The sequence below is a fragment of the Ursus maritimus genome, unplaced genomic scaffold, assembly GCF_017311325.1.
Source record: "Ursus maritimus isolate PB19 unplaced genomic scaffold, ASM1731132v1 scaffold_6, whole genome shotgun sequence".
Lineage (NCBI taxonomy): Eukaryota > Metazoa > Chordata > Mammalia > Carnivora > Ursidae > Ursus > Ursus maritimus.
In genome coordinates this window covers 15625624-15642335 of record NW_024426774.1, presented here as the reverse complement: position 1 = coordinate 15642335, position 16712 = coordinate 15625624, and the positions used below count along the sequence as shown (strand labels likewise).

The 16712-nt window shown below is 39.3% G+C and overlaps 1 protein-coding gene across 7 annotated transcripts in view; it reads left to right on the top strand.

Annotated features, from left to right (window-relative positions):
* The window catches only part of LDAH (lipid droplet associated hydrolase), a 104202-nt gene that overhangs the window by 34360 nt on the left and 53130 nt on the right, over positions 1-16712 (top strand). For 4 of the 7 annotated variants that reach the window (XM_008700383.2, XM_008700381.2, XM_040622935.1 and 1 more), the window contains one exon: positions 3505-3674. In XM_008700383.2, coding sequence (XP_008698605.1) covers positions 3505-3674 — 170 coding nt within the window. Of the gene's footprint in view, positions 1-3504; positions 3675-4687; positions 5175-6087; positions 6351-13698; positions 14224-16712 lie in introns of those variants that run through there. The other 3 variants (XM_040622937.1, XM_040622938.1, XM_008700384.2) reach the window with 3 other exon arrangements.

Sequence of the window (16712 nt, the reverse complement as noted above, 5' to 3'; positions counted from 1 at the left end):
CCTAACCACAACCTGTGTTGCATGCCTTAAAAGCTAACATACTCGCACCAATGTTTAGATGCAAGGACCTTGCAGAAATACTTAGGGGGCCAGGGACAGTGGAGGCCTAAACTATGAGAGTACGCTTTCGCATCAGCTTAGTAAACTCAGGGTACAGTCATGAAAGGAAGGCCTTTGGCTCAGTGAATTAAATAAGCATAAAGAATTAGGGACAGTTCTCATCTACCCTTTCACTCATGTTTTGCATAAACCTAGATAAAGTCCTTTGGGGCTTTTGTAGTCCACTGAGAGTGATGGAGAAGCAAATGGTAATTTCCCCTATAAAACTGATGTATGGTAGGTAGGATCATCATGTCACAGCATTCTTAAGTAAAATTTTTTCTTTTATCTTGAGAAAAAAAATTTAAATATAGAAAAGTACGAACAATATTGTAACAGTCCAAGATTCTGTTACTTGATTTTCTCTTCGTAGTTAACACTTTGCCATAATTGCCGTATTTGCCATAATTGCTTTAATATTTTCTGTTAATAAATAAAACAATATAGAAAAAGTTCCTTTTTTTTTAAAGATTTTATTTATTTATTGGACAGAGAGAGACACAGCGAGAGAGGGAACACCAGCAGGGGGAGTGGGAGAGGGAGAAGCAGGCTTCCCGCTGAGCAGGGAGTCTGATAACGGGGCTCGATCCCAGGACCCTGGGATCATGACCTGAGCCGAAGGCAGACGCTTAACAGACTAAGCCACCCAGGTGCCCCAAATAGGGTCAGATTCTAAAAGGCAATTGTCAGTAGCATATTTAAGACCATATCTTGATAAAGATTATTCCAAACATATTTAGTTGATTATAACTTGGAGTACCATATTTCTACAGAAAGAATGGCTTAAGTAATTTCCATATTATTCTTCTGATTTTGGTGCAATTGAATATAATAGTTTTTTGTATTTTGTGGAAAGTAAGCTAATGATTTCTAGCATTTTTCAGGGTATATTAAAATAATTACAGGCATGAAAATATATAGTGAAGTATATAGTCCTTTAACCTTTAGCTTTTGCTAGTAAAATAATGCCCAGATAGCACACTTAATATTTGCTGTCATTATTATTTCTAGAAAGTGTTTTCTTCTCCTCTAACCTCATTACTACAGCAGACACTAGTAAGTAATGTCTTTATCTTGGAAGGCTACTGAATAGTTCCCAGAGTTAAAGTCAGATTTACTTCTGAAATACTCATTTGATTAATCTTTTGAATTATAATGTTCATTAAAGTTCATCTGAAATATCTTTTAGAACCTTATTTCTGCTGTCAGTGAAGTTTTAAAACGTTCACTACATTTAGCTCATTTTCTTTCTCTTTGCACTATCCAAGTAAATGCTCTTAGTATATATCCAAGGAAGGACTTAAATGACAGGAATTGAAATGATAGCAGCCATAACTTTCATTTCTCTCACAATTTGTGCCAGACACTTGTGCTATGTGTTTTAAAAGTATTATGCTTACACTCTTAGGAGGCTAGAATTATTATCTCTGTTACAGATAAGAGGACACTGAAGCCAGGTTAAAATATTTGTCCTAGCCACCAAGTTAATAAGGTGCTCAGCTGGGATTTAGACCCAGATTTATCTTGTCTCCAACACCCATGATATTATCACACCATGCTGTCCCAATGAAAGAAAGATTTTGACATTTTCAAACATTATGTATTCTGAAAAATACAGAATTTTGTTTGCAGGTATTATAGGTGTTTATTTTGGGGTATCTGAGAATAATATGATCCCTTCTGGGTGGAGTGATCAGAGCAAATAAACTGAGAGGGGAGCGTAAAGTACTCAAGTGTAATAGTCAATGAACATTTGCATTTGGAGCTATCAGGGGCCCTACCAAAGTCACAGTTCCAGACTCTCTCTCTTCCCCATTCTGTTTTATGCTGAACTTCCTTGTTAAATGGAGAATGGATTCTAGCTGACCTAGGAAGAAGGATTTAGGCAGAGCACATCTTACCTGAGAGATCAGTAATACCATGGAAAAAAGGTCTTCAATAACTGTATGCCAGGCACTGGGGGACAGAGATAAGCAAGACATAAATTGTAAAGTAGGAATATATTAGGAGTAGTGTGGTAAGATAAACATGGGATATTGGGCGACCTGAAAGGAAGGCTACTTTACTCCTTAACCACGGAGTCATAGAATGGCTTCTCAGAAGAGATAACACTTGTTGGGAGTTTGAAGTCTGAAGAGGAGTTAGCCAGATTAGCAAGGGGAGCTGAGCACCGAAGGAAATGGAAACAGCACACACAGATAAAACCAAAGAGCGGTCCTTCGCAATGAGTTCTGGGTACCTTTCAAATGAGCTGCATTGTGGTGCATTACAGTTCACATCAGTAACTTGTAGGAGTTGAAGCCAAGAAATTTACTTTCCAGTAATTCAAACTTTAATAAACAATTTACCACCTTGTGGTATTTTGAAATATTACAGGTGCGTAGGGAAAACCTATTGAAATTTCCCGTATTTCTAGAATAGCAGAGCAGACAGCATTCTCAGAGCCTGTCCAGTGAGTTCATTTTTTTCACTCCACGTTAATATTTACTGTGTGCTAGTCACAGAGGACACAGAGGAAAAGGTGGACCTTGCCTCCCAGGAGCTCACAGGCTACGAGAGGAAATAAACAGACAATTATAAAGTATGATAAAGTGCTCTAATAAGAGTGGAGAGGACTGGTTAAGCACAAAGGGAGGCTCATTCATTTTTCTTGGAGATTAGCTAGATACAGTTTTAATTAGCTCTTGAAGACTTCAGAAGACAGTTCATTTATGAAAGGAAGAACGGGTATTTCAGGTTAAGACTGCTGGTTAAAAGGAACAATTTAGAACATTTCTCCTTAAGCCCTCAGTCCGAGTTCTTCAACAAACAAAGATTATCTAAAATAATGAAGCCGTGTCATGGGTTTTCTTAGTTGTCTATTAATAATATAAGAAAGCCTAACCAGCGGTTCTCAGTGTGTGGTCCTGGGACCAGCAATATCAACATCTCCTGAAACTTAGAAATTCTTGGGCCCCAGACCTACTGAATCAGGGAGTTTGGTGGCGGGGCCCAGCAGTTATTGCTTTCCTAAGCCCTGCAGAGGATTCTGATACATGATCAAGTTGAGAGCTAGTGGCCGAAGCTGACAGTAGTTCATGGACTAGTCGAAAGTTCGTGGACTTTGAGGACAGAGACCTGGGTTTGAATCTCACTGTTCTCACTTCATAGGTGTGTGACTATCAGTCTATCACCTAATGTCTGTGAGCTCTGGGATTTTCATCTATAAAATGAAAATAATACTTCCTTTCCAGGGCTGTTGTGAAGACTTGTTGATATAATTTAAGTAAAGTGTTGAACACTGTAGCTAGCACATTGTAGGCTGTAAATAAATGGGAACTACTGTTGTTATTTTTTAGATAGTTTTCCCAGTGAATTTATTACTTTCCCTTATTGAGTGAAAATTATTCATATTTTTGCTTTTAGATTCAAATGCTCAAGAAATTAATGACATCTATGGACTACAAGGTCAAGTGGAACACAAGCTAGCTTTCCTGAGAACTCATGTGCCAAAGGAAGTAAAACTTGTGGTCATTGGCCATTCAATAGGCTGCTATTTTAACCTTGAGATTTTGAAGCTTGCTCCTGAGCTCCCAGTAAGTATGCCTCAGGAGGTGACTGTAGGTGCCAGATCATGCACTTGCACAAATCCTCCTCAGCTCTCCGTCCCTCTTTTGTCTCTTGTTTAATTGGTAAATAGAACAGAGAGGGGCATATTTGGTAGCTGCCTTTCTCTTTATCCATGTTACTTTGGGCCTATGTGAGTGTATGTTCATGCAATTTCCATGTGTTTCAAAATAGTACTGAAGGAGGTAAAAATTTTCCAGATGAATGACATTTAATCTAGGGTTATCTGGAATTCTGAAGTTGCATATAACTTGTCATTTATAAGGGAATATTTAAGAGTAGTCACCAGCTAAGACCTAGACAAGAATCTGTCTTTATTGAGAGAATATCTTGCAAATGTTCGTGCCTCCTTTCAAAAGGAAGAAAATATATCATCATCTTCATCATCATCAGTAAGCAAACAGCTGTCCTTACGGAACACTAAATCTTTATTTAGTCATAAGCCTGGATCCTTTTCCATTCTATAGGTTGGTAGCCTTTTGGAGACATTCATTCATTCGTCCACAAGTGATTGGGTGCCACTGGGTGTCAGATACTAAGTGAGATACTGGAGACACACAAACCTATTTAAAGTGCCCAAGAAAGCTAGTGAGCCAGAAGAGACTTCAAAATAAAACAGAAACTCATACTCTGGGGTGCCTGGGTGGCTCGGTCATTGAGCGTCTGACTTAGGCTCAGGGCGTGATCCCATGGTTCTGGGATCGAGCCCCGCATCGGGCTCCCTGCTCTGCTGGGAGCCTGCTTCTTCCTCTCCCACTCCCCCTGCTTGTGTTCCCTCTCTCACTGGCTGTCTCTCTCTCTGTCAAAGAAAGAAAGAAAGAGAGAGCGAGAGAAAGAAAGAAAGAAAGAAAGAAAGAAAGAAAGAAAGAAAGAAAGAAAGAGAAAGAAAAGAAAGAAACTCATACTCTCACTAACGTGTGCCATTGAAAGGATCTATTGAATGTATGCAGTTCACAACATAAATTATTTCTTGATTCAACAGACACATATTAAACACTGGCCATGTGTCAGGCCCTGAGCTGTGTTTTGAGGACATCCCAATGAATAAGACAGTCTTTGAGGTAAGAGAGTTCAGAGTCTAATGGAGGAGACACAGTAACCATGGGTCTGATCATTACTGTATAGGAGCATGCGGGAGCACTGTTTAACTTTGTAATCTGAATGCAAGACAGGAAGTGACTCCTTCCTGGAGTCACTGTGTCCTAGGATTTTGACTTTTCTCATTCTATGTGATAAAAATCTCAAGAGGAGTTTCAGAGCTCCCTGAAAATTTTCTTCTACTTCTACCAGCTTGGCACACTTAGGTCTCACTCATAATTGCCCTTAGGAAATGTAAAACTATAGCCTCCCTGGGTGTGGTTTTTAACCAAATGGAGGTTGTTAATTTTCCCTTATTGGGTATAAGAAAATGTATTTTTCATTTCTAAGTGTGATTTCAATAAATTCAGGATTGCTTTCTATTCACTGTATTATTGTTTCTACTCTTTTTTTCCATAGAAAAGACATCTTAATTGGAAAGGAAACTTTATTTTTGTTTTTAGCATTTTGCATGGCTTCTGATCTTTTTTGTCCTTTCTAAATCTCCTCTAGTACTGTGTGACGAGGTTACCTTCTTTACAGTGCCCAGCACTGCCATTCGTGTTCTGTCTGTGCAGTTGCCACAAGCCGTGGCTCTGGAGCCAAGGCACCTGCGTTCATATACTTGCTGTGTATTTTGTCTCTGTGACCTGGGACAAGTTATTGAGTATCTCTGTATCTCCGTTTTCCTCATCTGTGAAATGGGAATAATATTATGTTCTCCAAGGGAGAATTAAGAATGGTATCTTGGCTTTAGAAGTTCCCTAATAGGTACTAGTTGTTATTATGATGATGGAAATTACAGTGGAATCATCGGCTCAGTCACTAGGTTAAGTACCATAGTTGTTATCTGCAGCTGTGCAACAAATTGCTCCACAATGTAATGATGTCAAACCACACACATTTATTCTCTCACAGTTTCCGTGGGTCTGGGATCTGGCCACAGCTTAGCTGGGTCCTCTGCTTCAGGGTATCTCATAAGACTGTAATCAAGGTGTCTTCCAGGACTGTAGTCTCATCTGAAGATTTGAATTGAGAAGGATGTGCTTGCTTCTTAGCTCACTCACATGGTTGTCGGCAGGACTCCATTCCTTGAGGGTTGTTGGACTGAGGGGCTTGGTCCATCAGTGGCACTGGGGTGGAGGCCACCCTCAGTTCTTTAACACACGGGTCTTTCTAACTTGCTTCATTAGAGCAGGTATGGTTGAAGAGCCCGCGAAAGTCTGCTGGCAAGATGGAAGTCACAGACTATCACCTAATTACAGAAATCATATCCCATTACTTATACAGTATTCCATTTGTTAGAAGTCCGTAGGTCCAGTCCCCACTCAAGAGGAGCAGATTACACTGGAGCGTGAACATTAGAAAGTGAGGACCATGTCAGAAGCTGCCTACCCCACCACTGCTACACTTAGGATTTCACCTGTGTGGGCTACAGTCAAGCATGTAGATACACAGATACATATAAAGTGTAGCAGGTGAGTTGGTCCTATCCAATAAAATGTAGCAAACTGATATGAAATACAATCTGTGGTTATTAGTTATCCCAGGTGTTTTAAAAACTTAAAGAAAAAAAAAAACTTCTGAAGGAAAGAGTACTTGCATGTGTGAAATAATAACAGCATTACAATTTGTGACGGTTAATTTTATGTGTCAACTGGACCAGGCTAAGGGACAGCTAGGTAGCTGGTAAAACGTTTCTCGGTCTTTGAGGATATTTCCAGAAGAGACTACCATTTGAATCAGCAGACTGAGAAAAGATTTGCTCTCACCATTGTGAGCAGGCATCCTCCAATCCAATGAGGTCCCAAATAAAAACTCAGGAAAAGGGGATTCTCTCTCTCTCTCTCCCTCTTCTTGAGCCGGTACATCCATCTTTTCTTGCCCTCTGACATTGGAGCTCCGGGTTTGCTGGCCTTTGACTCTAGGACTTAAACCATCGGCTCCTCATGTTCTGAGGCCTTCAAACTCACACTGAATCATACCACTGGCTTTCCTGGTTCCCAGCTTGCAGATGGCATGTTGTGGGACTTTTTGGCTTCCATAATCATGTGAGCCAATTCCTATAATAAATCTCCTTTCATATATATGCATACTTGTATATCCTATTGGTTCTTTTTCTCTGGGGAACCCTGACAAATACACTATTCTATAAACACAGGGAAGAAAATACTCATTTCTGAGTCCCTCACAGTCTATTAACTTAATCACTGATCTGTCTTTTCGGTTTTTGTTTGCTTCCCTTTGATTCTGCATGTAATGTATAGTTTCTCTTGTGCACTTTTGCGAACAGTTGTTCAGCACATTTGTTTTGAACCCATCTCTCCTAGCCCTCCTTTTTGGCGTGCACTCACATGTCTATTGGGAAAGAAGTACAATGTATCCTAAGTTTTATGCAGCTTCTTATAGCTCATTTCGCTTTAGAGCTTTCTAATTATTACTCTCCTTCCAGGTGTTCTCGCCCTTGCAGGAACCGTGGTGAAAAGGGGAAAGGGAAATGAAACATGAGCGTAACATAGTCTGTTTGTGGAGGTATAACGCAATACTGCGATTATAGAGTTTTCAGAGAGACATGTGAAACTGTGTTTTCTTAAAAAGGGTGTTTTCTAGAAAATAATGCGTGCAATAAATTGTCCATAGATTTCATCCAGGGAGGAGGGTGAACATCTGTATGATTTTTTTTTATTATTATACAAAAGCTTTGTCTGGTTTCAATTAACTGCATTGTTGAAGTCCCCCCACCCCTCTTTAAACACCTGGCCCGGTTAATATCAGTGGTGTGATCCCTGCTGAAGTGTTGAAATTTCAGTGTCTCTGGGCTACTCTAAGACGGCACAGTGCCTGCATGCCTGAAGTTAGCATGACACGCTCCATTTAAGATGCGTTTGACAATCAAATCAGTTTGTGTAAGCCAGAGTGTTGCAATCCCTAATCATTTTGCCAAAAATAAGTTAGCTGTTATGTTTTATAACATATGAAGTGTGATAATAAGAAACTTGTGTTTCCATCTCTTCTGTTATTTTTACTGGAATATTTGACTCCCATAAGATTTTGAAGACATATGTGTAGTTTAGTAGCTGGTTTATTTGGTTTTATTTTGGTTCAGTTCTTTACAATATTTTTATAACTAATTATAGGAAACTTTGGTCTTAAAATCATTTTAAGAGCCTTATTGCATACTTTAGACATATTATCTGACCTATATTTTAACATACTAAAAAAATTGGCTCTTTTAAAAATCTGGTATTAAAATTTTTTTGTTTCTTTAAGCAAATTTGGTACATAGAATTATAGAAATTCTTCCTATGTTTTGACAGTAATGTCCAGTAATAAAGAATTTAAAAAGAAGCCTGAGAAAATAGGTAATTGAAAGACTGTTAAATAGTAGCTATCATGACTTGTAATAACATAGTTTTAGGCTCGTAGGATCTTAGAACTGAGATGGGCTTTAGAAGCAGTCTCGTCCCATCTTTCATTTCACGGATGAGAACTGAGAGCAAAGTCCCTTGCCAGAATGCAGCTTCAGCTCTGTCTGAATCCAGGGGTGGGGTACAGTTATATTAGCTGTGGGTATAAAGAGAGTCTAAGGAGATATTTGATGGCTCTTTCAAACTTCGGATGGTAGCAGAGCCTGCAGATAGCACAGTGTACTCCCGAACTACACGCAGCGAGCTTCATGCGGTCCGTTATGCTGCAGCTCAAGGAACAGGAGATCCCACGAATGCTGCTTTAGTAATTGGGGGCTGGAGGTGGGGTAACTGGAATAAAAAAGTGGTAGTCTTATCCCCACTATTTAGAATCTTCTTTCAACATTGGTCCTCTGTATGTTAAAAATGTGCCGTCTGATTTTGCCAGTAAACTGTTCACATAAAGTTCAACGTTGGAAGTTGAAAGGCCTTGATTCTTAAGTGGACTCTGCACTGAGTTGTGAGATGAACCTCAAGTAATTTTACTTTTATTTTCCTCTAAGTATTTATATAGCATTTTATGAAAACACTTCGTTCTTTCCAGGGATAGCAGATCCTTCAAAAACTTAATTTTTTATATCATTTGGCCTTTCTTGGGGAAAATGCACAATAACATAGAGCTTCCTTTGTCTGTCTGGTTGGCAAAAATATCTCTTCTCTAAATGAAATTTCCAGATTACTTAAACTCACTTTTTTAAGCACCAGACACTTTTATCCAGTTGGATAAAAATTTGTCTAAAATACATTATTTACTTATCTATCTTCTTCAACAATGCATATTGGTTGTGGAGAAATTAGTGATTCAAGGATATCATTTTGATAATGTTATCATACTACAGTAAAATATGGTCAAAGAGATTTTGCCTATGTCCTGAAATTTCTTAGATGATAGTGCCTTTATAAAAACAGACTTCTCTTGTCTATTTATTTTATAGTTTGTTTTCTCCCTCAGTGCTAGGTTCCACATCTCTTCCCTACTTATAGTTTGTTATTATAATTTGCTGCTAGTAGAGAAAACAGATAATCATGTTAGAATTTTGTCTCAAGTAAGAATGAACAGATCTTAAATGCATACACAAGAGTAAAATCGATGAAATTAAGTATAAGGATTTTGTTATTGCTCAGAGCTTTTTTGTTTGTTTCTTTTGGGTCCCCAGTGGCGTTTTAAAGTCTGAGAGACTCAAAACACACCGCAGGTACAGCTGAGAAGCTTGAAAATTTTTACTGAAAGAGTTAAAATAGCATGTTAGATCATGCGTGTGTTGATTTAGGAGTACATCTTGTCTACAGTAGGGAAAAAAATAAAATCAAATATTCTGTGAACAATGAGATTATTTAGACTGTGGTGTACCTACACTATTCTGATGAACCTTCATGTCTGCAGTCAAAGTTAGATATACTTGTAATTAACATTCATATAACATCACTGCATTGTGTATGACAGGCAAGACAAACTGGAGAGAGGGGAAACAATAGGAGATCATTCATATGTCAAAGTAACTGTTGTCAGAGTCCTGTCCCTAGATTAACTGATAAGAAATGGAAGGCAAAATGAGGAAGTACCATAAGACTCTGAATAATTTGAAGAAAGAGATGGCTCCTTAGTGGGAAGATCAGAAAAATCTTCATGACTTAGTTCGCTTAGCATTATCTCCTCCAGTCCCATCCATGTTGCAGCAAATGTTGAGAAATCGCTCTTTTTGATGGCTGAGTAATATTACATTGTATATTGGATCACATCTTCTTAATCCATTCATCTGTTGAAGGGCATCTCGGCTCCTTCCACAATTTAGCTATTGTGGACAATGCTGCTATGAACATTGGGGTGCATATGGCCCTTCTCTTCACTACGTCTGTATCTTTGGGGTAAATACCCAGTAGTGCAATGGCTGGGTCATAGGGTAGCTCAATTTTTAACTTTTTAAGGGACCTCCACACTGTTTTCCAAAGTGGCTGCACCAACTTGCATTCCCACCAACAGTGTAAGAGGGATCCCCTTTCTCCACATCCTCTCCAACATTTGTTGTTTCCTGCCTTGCCAATTTTTGCCATTCTAACTGGCGTAAGGTGGTATCTCAATGTGGTTTTGATTTGAATTTCCCTGACGGCTAATGATTTTGAACATTTTTTCATGTGTTTGTTAGCCATTTGTATGTCTTCATTGGAAAAGTGTCTGTTCATATCTTCTCCCATTTTTTGAGGAGATTATGCTAAGTGAAGTAAGTCAAGCAGAGAAAGACAATTATCATATGGTTTCACTCATTTATGGAACATAAGAAGTAGGAAGATTGGTAGGAGAAGGAAGAAAAGAATGAAGGGGGGTAAAGAGAGGGGGGAATGAACCATGAGAGACTGTGGACTCTGGGAAACAAACTGAGGGCTTCAGAGGGGAGGGGGGTGGGGATTGGGATAGGCCGGTGATGGGTATTAAGGAGGGCACATATTGCATGGTGCACTGTGTGTTATACGCAAATAATGAATCATGGAACATTACATCAAAAACTAAGGATATACTGTATGGTGACTAACATAACATAATAAAAAATTATTAAAAAAAAGAAAAAGCTTCATGAAGAGCTGGTATTTGAGCAGGGAAGGCTGAGTCAATATTTAGAAGTGCTTAGAAGTAGAGAGTTTGATGTGTTGGTGGTAGGGGGTTTTATATATGCTCAGCAGTGGGAACAGTATGAAAAAAAATGGTTTTTATCACTGGACACATTAAAAGAGTAGTGAGTGGTCTGATTTGGATGTAGCCTATGTGCATGCAGGGAACAGCAGGATGTAAGAACCTAGGCTGATAGAAGTGGGAACAAGGAATTTTGGACTAGGGGATGTGGACTCTATTTCCTGGACAGTATGGAGCCACTGAGGGACCTGCGATGGTAATAGTCCTGAATCAGATATATTAGTCTCTCAGCAAAAAGGAGAGTGAATTGGAGAGAGAGTGTAGAATAAGAAGCTAACAACCAGGTGATCAGCAAGTTACTACTAGTTCAGATGAGAAGTAATGAAGATGGTATTTGGGATTTGCCAAGGAAGTTGTCAAGAGAAAAAGGAAAATGTCATAGATGTATATTAGGAGAATGACTTTATTTGATAGAAAGGAGGGTGAAGAAGAGGAAGAGGCAAAACGTACAGTAATTTTCCAAACTAATGCCTACATTAGTCCATAGTGGATTCTGAAGTCACCGCAATGGGTTGCAACCAGTGGCTCAGTCAAGATAGGGTAGACTGTGCTATAGTAACACAGTGTCAGTAGCTTTTAACAACAAAGATTTATTTACTGCTCATGATACAAGGCTTTTGAGGGTTGGCTGTCCCATGTAGTTGTCACCGTGCACTCCTCCAGAGTCCGGATTGATGGAGTAGCTTCTGTCTGGCATATTTCAGTCTCATGGCAGAAGATAAAAAAGAAATAATGAACCACCCACTGCATCTTAAAACCTCTGCCTGGAGGTAACATTTGTCACCCTTCACACAGCATTGCACAGAGCAAGTTACATGACCAAGTCTGCCATCAAGGAGTCTGCAAAGTGTCATCCTCCTCAGAGCAGAGAAGCATATGATTGTGAACAATAAAATAGCATTTTTAAATATATATATTAGAGTAAAATAGAATAGAAAATATTAGAGTGGATTGAATTGTGAAACTTCTGTTTCACTCTTTGTGGGGTGTGTTGATTATCCTAGATTACAACGTAGAGAATATATCTTACTGTGGATCAAGGTAAAAAAAAAAAAAAGAATGAAAGCCATTACCCTAGATTAGTGTACACACTACATCTTTCTTGATGTTCTCCTTTCTCTTCTTTTAGCATATGGTAAATTAAAGATGGCCGCAGATTCTTTACCATTCTTCTCTCAAGGTGTGAAGTCTCTTTCCCTCCTCTTTTTTTTTTTTTTAAGATTTTATTTATTTATTTGACAGAGACAGCCAGCAAGAGAGGGACTACAAGCAGGGGGAGTAGGAGAGGAAGAAGCAGGCCCCCAGCAGAGGAGCCTGATGTGGGGCTCAATCCCAGAATGCTGGGATCACGCCCTGAGCCGAAGGTAGACACCTAACGACTGACCACCCAGGCGCCCCATCTTTCCCTCCTCTTTTGAATTTTGGGCTGGGCATGTGACTTTCACCAGTGGTTTACAGTGGAAGTGATGTTAATTCCAAGCCTAAGGGGACTGGGAGCTTCTATTTCTTCCCTCTTGGAAGCCAGCTGCCATATACAAAGTCCAACTACCTGAGACCACCACGCTGTGAAAAAGCCCAAGCTGGCCACATAAGAGGATCATGGGGTACCAGATGTGGGTGAAACCTACTTGGACCTTTCAACCTATCCCATCTGCTACTGAATGCAGCCCAGGGAGTGACCCCAGCCAATGACACGTGGAACAGAAGTCCAGCTGAGTCCTGTTTGAATTCCTGACCCCACAGAATAAGAAAGAGTAATCATTGTGGTTTTAAACCATAGCTGGGGGGATGGTGCGTTATGTAGCAGTAGATAACTAAAACAGGATAACAGAGTTGAGTTCAGAGAGAGCTTAAAGCTTCTGGTATTGGTAATCAGAAGTCATTAATGACCCAGAAGAGAACATTTTTAGTGAAATAGTGGGAGAAGGGGTTCTCAGGCAGTTAGGTGATAAATGAATTGTGTTCCAGAAATTGGTCAGTGAGGAGCCAAGATGATAACTTAAGGAAGAGGCTGGTCAAAAGAACATTTTTTCCTATAAGTGGGGGAGAATTTAACATATGCTGAGGGGAATAGACCATACAGAGAGAGATGTTGAAATGAAAAAGGAACAGGAACATTTGTTGGAGGAACATCGTCATCTATTTATCTTTTAAATCTGCACACATGAAGACTAGGGAAATTGAATTTTTCTTAATCTTTGACTACATCCTTGCAAAGGGGTTTTTGTGCTTTAACTCAGTTCTTCATTTGATACATGTGCCTTGTACTTGGTTCTTCATTTGAGTCTAAAAACCTGAAACCATTTTTAAAATTGATGTGTTGTCATTACTACAGTTATACCCAACAGTCATTTGAAATTTACAGAACGTGATTACATGTAACAAGGTCACGTGACAACCTAACTCTTCCATTTTGCAGATAACAGAGACTGAAGTAACTGAGAGTTGGGCGTCTAACCCGTATGTCAGTTAGCCATGAAGGGTCACAAGTAGGACTCTTGTCTTCTGTGTTCTGACTTTCCTATTATCTGTTTCCCAAGTGAAGTAGCTAGGGAGGTGAAATTGTAGATGGGATAGAGTAAGTTAACTTTGACAAGCCACCAAAACCTATTTGACCTAAACATAAGATTTTCTACTGCTGTTTCTTTTAATACTTGAGTTCTTCAAATAGCACTAGGAAGGCTTTAGTGGGAAGCAGGTCGATGCTTTTGGGGGAAGTTCGGAGAGAATTGGGACAAATGAGAACATGTGTGTGTTTTCTAGCAGAAGGAAGATAAAGGGACTTGGTGTCGAGGCATGGGCCAAGGGGAGAAATTGAACTCGGAAAACAACAAATCAGAATCCTAGGATTGCGCTGGGGGCAGCAGGTGGATGGAGGTGTGAAAGGAAGTGGATGGTTCTGGAGACACAGTGCACAGGCGTGCCACACTTAGGTCCTCGTGAGCCACCAGTGACCCTTGCTACGTGAAAACCACAGGTTTCAGGTGGTCAACAGCTAACTACTCTGCTTGGTGAAAGACTCCCTTGCAGAAAACAATAAACCCCTTCCTCTGAGGAAGGCTTGTATTGAATATGATGAAATGCGACTTTGCCAATCACTTGTGCGTTTATTTAAATGCATCTATTTATCTGTTTGTGTGTGTGCACACACACTATCTTTTCTAATTACCCAGGAGACTACCTTGCTGAAAGCCGAACACATGGAAAGTTTCAACTTTGCGACTTCAGCCATGTTTTAGTCATCTGCATATTTTTAAAAAATCCTAAAATTGCTTTCAAAGTGGAAAAATTGTGTGGGCTTTTTTCATCTTTTCATAACTCAAAAACTATTTAATATATTTTTCTCAAACTTCACAAAAAAAAAATCACCTTTGGGCTGAAACCAAGCATGGAAAATTTCACCACAAAGGGCTAATTTTTTGGAAAGCTGCAAGAAAGTGAAAACAGGGGTTTATAATAAAACATTCTTCATGCATGTTAATCCTTAGTACTTTATCTAATGCATTTCATCTGAGTATTTCTGAGGACTTTTCAGATTTAAATATTGAACCATTTTAGTATTGGTGTATCCATGATCCAGTCAGATATGGAAAATTTCCCCCATCTTCTCACGGGTCCAGTGTATTGAGAGTTAGTGAGATGTGTTTAAAGGGACAAGTAGGGCAAGTGAAGTGAAATGGCCGTGAGGCAGAGAAAACCTTACATACTGCCTGCACACATGTTAGCACTTCCTCCTTCTGGCCCAGGAGTAGTCGTGAGCAGGATAGAATGTAGTAGATGGCACGAGGCACTCATTCAGATAGCTAAGCCAGCGTTTCTCAAAGCAGCATCAGCATTACTTGGGGTCTTGTAGAAATAGAAATTATCGGGCCCCACTCAGACCTCCCGAATCTGAAACTTTAGGACTGGGGCCCAGCTATCAGTGTTCTCTCTCACGTGGGACCCAGGTGATTCTGATAGGTGCTCCAGGTGGGGAGCCACCAACCGAAGCTCCCCAAAAGCTGGGGGCACAGAATGTATGGAGAGGCAATGGACAATTGAATCTGTCCTTGGTCTTTCGGGAACCTGTCAGCTCTGTCTTCTCACGTCACGCCCTGGCAGCAGGAGGAACGCTAATCAGGTTCTCTGAAGCAAAGTTCTTTTTGTCTCTGTTTCATGTATCGTAGCTCTTTCTGATTGTGATCTGATCTGCAAGCACGGCGACCCTCTTAAGTAAAGGTGCTGATATCCAGATGTTCAGGGAAACAAGGCTACCAAGAAGTATTTTCTCATTTCCTTGAGTTATCAGGGTCACACCTGGTGGGCCCATGTATGTCACTCTCATTTCTTTGCAGTCTTAAGTTCCAAGATTTAAGTGGCAAGGTAGCAGAAGTCTGTCAGTGGAAGCTGACTTAAGCCGCACTCTTCTGTGTGCAAGGTCTCAATCTTATGTTTTGCATTGGCCCTATGCATTCCAGCAAACCCCAGTGTCTATGTTATTGTGTCTCTAGGCACTGAAGAGCTGTGTTTGTGGCATTGAATCAATTCTGAGAATATTCTCCTGGTGATGGAAGTCATCAGTCTGCTGTATGTGGGCCTTTAGCTCATCACCCAGTGCTTGTTGTTAGGATGGAAAATTCAGACATAGACTGGGAGAGGTGTTTAAGCAGTTTAAAGCAGTTTAAAGGTATAGTCAGTTACAACCCATCTAAGCAAAGCTTGAATACATCTATAGATCTAAGCTGATATAGATGGAAAAGAAAAAGAGACTCATTTTTAAATTGACCATTTAAAATTTTTATCATGAAAAACTTCAGACAGAAAAATAAAAATAATTGTGTAATGAATCTCCAGAACCCATTGTCCTGATTAATATAGCTACTGATATTTTGTTATCTTTACCTTATTTTTTTTTCTTAAATAGTTTCAGTTGAATTGTAGCCCTCATGGTATTTCACCCATAAATACTTCATTGTGCTTCGTTAAAAAAGGACCCTTTCTTATATAACTACCATGTCATTATCACACCTAACAAAATTAATGGTAATTCTCTGATATCTTCTAATTTAGTCCATATTCAGATTTTCTTTGTCCCCAAAATGTTTTTTTACAGTTGGTTTGCAAGATCCTTCTTTAGTTTAAAAGTTTTCCTTCCATTATGAAAGTTCATATGTTTTTAAGTTTCAGGAAGGTAGGAGAAAAAGTAAAAAATAAATGTAACTCAAGATTGTTATAGTATCCAGAGAGACTTAACCTATAAAATGTAGCATGAATTGCTTTCATAGTTCAACAAGTAGCTTTTTAAAACTGAATGTAAAATTGCTTAAAGAAAAGTATGGATAGATCATGATTTTATATAGGTCATTTTAAACCTAGCTAACTTGTCCCTTGAGTTTCCATGTTTAGACCAGAAGATAATACAGCACGCCCTCTCAATTTTGTTTTTATTTTTTAAGAAAACAAACTTCGAACTGTTTTTGCATTGTTATTTTTTAGGATGTAAAAATTTATGTAAGATGCTTGTAGATATTTAGAGTGATTGAAGATTAAACTATGAACTGTTTTTGCTATGAGGATTATTACATCACCGTAGCTATCATTTGTGGGTCTTACTTAATCCACTCAGCAAGTCTTTGATGGGCTCCTGTACCCGTTTTCTACATGAGGAAACCAAGACCTAGGACAGAAGTAACTTGCTCAGGGTTAGAGAGCTGGTAAGTGCCTGTGCTAGAATTTGAGCCCATGTGTGTTTGACTCCAAAGTCCATGCTCCTACTGAAGAAGAGCTAGGTAATAAAA